Source organism: Rana temporaria, chromosome 2, assembly GCF_905171775.1.
Source record: "Rana temporaria chromosome 2, aRanTem1.1, whole genome shotgun sequence".
Taxonomy (NCBI): Eukaryota; Metazoa; Chordata; class Amphibia; order Anura; family Ranidae; genus Rana; species Rana temporaria.
In genome coordinates, this window is record NC_053490.1 from 122,184,278 (window position 1) to 122,190,456 (window position 6,179).

The following is a 6,179-nucleotide window of genomic DNA, read 5'->3' on the forward strand; positions in this document are numbered from 1 at the left end:
TGATGTGAAAATGATAGTCTCTACGCAATGTAATATTCATTATATTCTTTTAGAAATTAACCTTTTTCGGAGGATGCCTCTTAATCACAATATCCGTGTGCATTTTTATGCTTGGTGAAATTGTCAATACCTGGCCCTTGATCAGCCTGATATCCTCATCCTCACTTTTCATAGCAGCCTTGTGGCTAGAAAAGATGTAAAAGTGACATAAAACAGCCATTTTCCCAGCACAACATGACAGGTACCTTGTGCTGTTGTTTTTGACGTGGCAGATGTTTACCTGATGCTCTTTATTGGCAGCACAGCACCAGGCTGCTCACCCTCACCGGAGATAAATGAATTTATTAACCACTTTAACCCGACAGCAGCCAGGAGGTACCAGGGGAAAGCAAAATGAGGCCTCTAGTGTACAAGTCTCATGCATATATCTAGGTTGTTTCCTATCACAATGCTTTCTTATAATGACCACAAATGTGCTCAGGATACACTTGGCAGCTTTAAAAGAGATGAAATAGAGGAAAAACAAGATCCCCCACAAAACCTCTGTATACATTCTGATAGCAGCAGAGCCCTCCATATGCATACATAACAGACACCAGCAGCAGGGGGTCTGTGCATTTAAAGGAAGATTCAACTAGACCCTGCTTTGAAAAACGGTTCAATCTATTTTAATGATTGGTTAGCTTCCTCACATCAAAGACAACCCAAACACACACTCCTGATTGGCTGACTGCTAGTCTCAAAAAAAAAAAAAGTTTGCACAGTGCAGGATCAAACAGTGAGTGAGAGTTTGGGAAGACAGAATCATCTAGTTGTTGATCTGGGAAGGGGATGATAGGATCCACTAAACGCTGCCACTAACTTCAGGCTCAACCTCATGGCTTCCCTGGTCCTTCTTAATAGAGAGAACACTTTACAGGCTTATTTACAGGTAAGAAACTATTGCTTGTCATTCTGATATATACTATATGTTGTAACAAAATTCAGGTATGTGTGTGTATGTGTATATATATATATATATATATATATATATATATATATATATATATATATATATATATATAATTTTGTATCTATATACCCAAAAACCTTTTTTATTTTATTTTCTCTTTTTGTTTTTGCTAAATTGTATTTACACTGTTTAGATGCATCATACTTCTTATCAGACACAGATATTACCCATTTCTTTTTACCTGATCCTTAAAGGGATAGCCCTTGGTGATAAGAAGATAATGACACCGGGGTAGATGCACAGCAAAGACCATTATTTAACTAATATCAGTTTATACGGTTTATAAAAAAAAACTGCCACTGAAAAAGGTTGCCTTTTTGTTTTTCACATTAAAAATAATTCTGAACTGGTGTTCGGGTTAATTCACACACCTGGAGAAATAATAGTTTCTTACTATGAGTTGAATTGCCTTTTTTCTCTATAGGCAACACGAAAGGTCAAAATTTAAATATTTTTTATTATCATGATAATGGATGGTTTTGATGCGCGTTTGTTTTTTTGTTTTTGTGTATTGTACAAAAAAAAAGGAGACGCACTGCATTTTTATGCATCACACCTGTATGGTGTGAACAGAGGACATAAAAAAGACAATAGTTTTCTTTATGTCCTTGTGTTGAGCCTGTGTTAATCAATGCACAGCTTAGCAGACATGGTGAGAACGAGCCCTGAATGTATCACTGTTGGTGTGTGTGCCATTTGATATTTTATTCAAAAGCAAGTTGGCAACCTAAATTCTCATTTCTTAACTTCGCATACATATCATGGCATGCTGGTTTTAGTAGTGCAGCAGTAGATGAATTGTATTATTTTTGGGGGCTTTTTGTATTTTTTTCATCTAGTAGCATGATGTATTGGTAGGAGTGAAGTTCAATCACTCTCAGGTCTGTGTCACCTGTAACAAATCAAGTCTCATTACTCCAGAAAGGGAATGCATACATAGTGGGGCTTACATGATAGCTTGGCTTTTTCTCCTGGTAACCTATTGAGGCTTGTGTTTTTTTGTTGACTGTGGATCAATCGTTTTGTTGCTATAGGCAACGACTCAACTTAGTTGGTAAGGTTGAATAAACACACTGGTCCATCCAGTTTAGCGTATACTCTAGTTTTTTAAATCGGGAGGAATGTGTTACCGCAACTGGCAGGCTATTATAACCATCAAATTGTTGCATAGTGGCTTCACATTGCTATAGTTCCTGTTTTTTTTTTTTTTGTTAAACTATATGTACCGCTTTAAGTCTTAAAAACAGAAAAAAAGTGGTAAAGGGAATTTAACTTTTAGGTGCCCTGGTCTTATTTGGATCGTGTGTGTGTGTGTGTGTGTGTGTGTGTGTGTGTGTGTGTGTGTGTGTATATATATATATATATATATATATATATATATATATATATATATATAAAATTAAATGCAGCATGGGATAAAGCCTTGGCTTTGACTTGATGCTATGTAATAATACGTTTTGCAGTTTTATGACACATTTCAGAATATGATGCAACTTATATAGGTTTGTATTGGTAATAAAGGTTTGCGGGGAAACCCCCAGCCCCAATAGGAGACCACACTGAAAAATCAAACCCAACCTGTTGACTACTGCTTTTAGAAGGATCAGTAAGAATGGTCTCTTAAAGCCATAGCTAAAACGACTTTCTTCTGATATTATGGCTTATTTAAATTATTCATAGCAAGTTAATAGTAGTAGTGAAATCAGAAACCCTATCAGTCTAGATGAGTAAGGTGTTTTCCCAGCAGTGGTGCTACAGTACTTGGCAGACCATAGATCACTATGGTAAAACCTAGTGAGAGGAGTACCTGCTATGCATAATCATATTTCCTTTTAAGTTGCCTGTAATGAGCAATCTGTAGGTCTAGTATCATGTTTTTATTACTCATTTAGTGTAACATGCATGAAGTGTGAAAACGATTTCATAATCTGCATCTGGAAATGCCCCATAGACAATTAAATCATATTTATGATGATCGCCTAAACAGTATATGGAAAGGCTTAAGCGTCTGTGATTTATTAGTTGCTCTGGGACTGTAAATATGGCCACACAAATTGTACCCTGATTGTACAATCACCTTAAATTTACCAACAACTTTGTAGCTTGAGGGCCTACCTGATTGTATGTAGACTTGAATGGATTGTCTTGCCTTGAAAAGGTTGGCCCACCCATCTACTTATTGTTGGCAAATTCAAAGGAAATTGCACACAGATGGTACAGTTATCTTGTAATATGCAAGTGCAGCTTTAGCCCCTAGCAATCCTTCAGGACCCATTTGCTGACTATCTTAGCAAGTCAAAATAATATATGCATGTATCTGTTATGTACATGATACAATGTAATATTCATGCCGGGCATACAACATTTAATCACAAGGTGATATTATGGTATATTGTAAAAAAAAAAAATATCTTTTGCTTGGGTTGCTATAAAAAAAAAAAGGAATATTTCAGCTTATTTTATTTGAATTATGTGGTTGGTGTTAATAAATAATAATTTGCAGAGTATTGGTGTGCAGTAACCTATAGCAACCCACACCAACAACTTTCTTTTTTTCCCTTCAGTTTTTGGAGCAGCCAAAACAATGAACATTAAGAGCAATGAATGATTGTGAAAGATTAATCTGTGCCTTATCATATAAATGCCTTTTTTTTTTTTTTTTTCTACAGATGTTCATGCATAGTAATCCTTACATTTTCTTTTTGTTTTTTAGGATAGAACCCCTAACTCCTCCCCGGACATAGGGCCGTTTCCAACACTGAACGTATTCCCGTCAGCCTGTCGCTCAGTAATAGCACCTAAACCAAACCATTGGGATTACTCACAGTGCTCTTCCAGTTCAGCCGGAGCAGCTCCGGCAATGTTTCCTCTGTGGGGCAATGACATTCCTCAGAGTACAGGAATGGGATCTCATGGTATGACTTTTAGTGTCCCAAAAGTTCAGTATAATGGTCATATGCAGGCAGTAGGAACTCATGAGCTGCCGCTGACTCCTCCAGCTGACCCAAATATGTATTCATTCGATTTGTCTCCGGTCAAGATTTTGGCACCTCAAGTTTCGAATAACCATGCATATCATTTCCAAGACACAAACTCTGTGACTCAGGACTACTCAGGTTTTATGCAAAACCCTACACCCTTGACCCAAAGACACATTCCTACAACACACATGGATGAACAGACCTGGTGGAGTTTTCAACAAACAAACGCAAATAACCTTCACTCCTTCCATTTGACCAACTCTTTGATGGTGGGACCACAGCCTCAACTTGCAGCACTTCTCCAGAGCTCCTCTAAAACTCTGCTAAGCTCAACTAGACGATGTAGGAGGTGTAAATGCCCCAACTGCCAAGCTTCTCCAAACAACGAAGAACCTGGAAAAAAGAAGCTTCACATCTGCCATCTTCCAGGTTGTGGGAAAGTTTATGGAAAGACCTCACACCTCAAAGCCCATTTGCGCTGGCATGCTGGAGAGAGACCTTTTATCTGCAACTGGGTCTTCTGTGGAAAAAGCTTCACCAGATCTGATGAGCTTCAGCGCCATCTAAGGACTCATACAGGGGAGAAACGTTTTGGGTGCCAAGAATGCGGAAAGAGGTTTATGAGGAGTGATCACCTTTCTAAACATACAAAAACTCATCAAAACAAAAAGGTGAAGTGCGCAGGCCCATCTATAGACAGTATTAAAAAAGAGTGACCGTCCTTTTTTTCAATCCCAATTTTGGCCCATTACAAAGGGAGAACATGACTTTTAACTTCTCTTTTTTAAGATTTACTTGGGTCTCCTACATTAAGGACAAAGGACAACGTAAAGTATTTTTTTTTTAACTGAATTTAAACCATGACCACAGCAGCCTACATATTAAGGGGACGGTGCCTATGTGAAAAAATATACATATGAAAAGATAAATTAATTTGCTTAGATTATTTATACAAATGCTATGTTGCAGAAGAAAAGAATCCCCATACCCCATGTGTACATATAATTTTTTTATTTTTTTTTGGCAGAAATCCTATTGTTTAGCTTTAAATCTATTATTGAGTTGATTTCTATCACCTTTTGCATATAGATTGAAATGTGCAATATTATCGGGCCAATTACCGTATTTATCGGCATATAAAATGCACAGGCGTATAACACGCACCCTAACTTTAAGAGGGAAGTTTCAGGAAAAAATCTTTCCACAGCCCCCAATAAATACAGAAATTATTGCAGTGCAACAAAAATGATGCTATCAAAAGGGCAGCTTCCCATAGCAACTCAATTTAACCTTTATTCGCAACTAAAGTAATGAAAAGAGTTTATGTGGGTCACTGCACTTTGTATCTTGATTTGTAATATGTTCTTTGTAACTTTTGACATTTTGTTCTATCTTGTCTGAGAAGACCTTATTCCTACCTTAAGCACATTTAACACCAATCTAATGAACCCATACATTTTAATGATGAAACGGTTTAATGCTGCCATTCATTTACATATAATGTCGTATATGTTTAAAATAACTGTTCTTGTCAGTTTTGTAAATGATCTGTTTCTGCAGTGCGGTTGGAAAAATTAAAAAAAACAAAACCCTTTTACTTCCTCTGGTTGTCGCATTTTGATATATTTTCACGTAAGTACATTCTGTGCAAATTCTTATGTAGTACATAGTGTGAATTACTGGTATGTACTCTTCCAGCAGGTCACAGTACACTGACATTTTATCCGTTACAATTCACAAAGTTATAGAATTAATGCATCTACAAAACATGCGCATGCGCTAGATCCAAAGAAAATACCTAATTCACATATACAGCCATACCTACTATAATTGTGGCACAATATTTTATTTGTTACAGTCATTTGAATTTTAAAGCTGTGCTATTATGATAGAGGGAAACGCATAATATAGACTGAGGTTTTGCATTGGTTGCATCCTTTTTTTGCTTTGGAACTTTTTAAAGCATGTCAGACACAGCAGACCTAATAAAACAATTTTAACTGTGAAAATGTTAGGCAGGGTTCACACTGTTGTGGTGCATTAGCACTCGCATATGGCATCAAGGCAGCCTATTCATTTGAATAAGATGCCTAATGCACCAAAATGCATGTACTATTTTGTTGCTGACTCAAGCTGGCCATACGTTTATACAATTTTCTTGTACAATATTCCTTTAGATTTACCAA

At 36.8% G+C, this 6,179-nt stretch overlaps 1 protein-coding gene across 3 annotated transcripts; it reads left to right on the forward strand.

The window, feature by feature from the left end:
- Positions 1–702: 702 nt before the first annotated feature.
- On the forward strand, positions 703–5,595 carry LOC120929455 (transcription factor Sp5-like). Of its 3 annotated transcripts, none has more exons than XM_040340889.1 (2): positions 703–931; positions 3,726–5,595. In XM_040340889.1, the coding sequence occupies exons 1-2, from the start codon at positions 878–880 to the stop codon at positions 4,707–4,709; spliced, it is 1,038 nt and encodes a 345-aa protein (XP_040196823.1). In that variant the 5' UTR covers positions 703–877; the 3' UTR covers positions 4,710–5,595. The 3 variants fall into 3 exon arrangements, with proteins under 3 accessions (XP_040196823.1, XP_040196824.1, XP_040196825.1); XM_040340890.1 differs by lacking the exon at positions 703–931 and adding an exon at positions 1,627–1,664; XM_040340891.1 differs by lacking the exon at positions 703–931 and adding an exon at positions 1,971–2,066.
- Positions 5,596–6,179: the final 584 nt, after the last annotated feature.

Coding starts and splice junctions, on each gene's coding strand:
- LOC120929455 (XM_040340889.1), top strand. CDS start 878: ATGGCTTCCCTGGTCCTTCTTAATAGAGAGAACACTTTACAGGCTTAT. Junction 932..3,725: donor CTTTACAGGCTTATTTACAG/GTAAGAAACTAT, acceptor TTTGTTTTTTAG/GATAGAACCCCTAACTCCTC.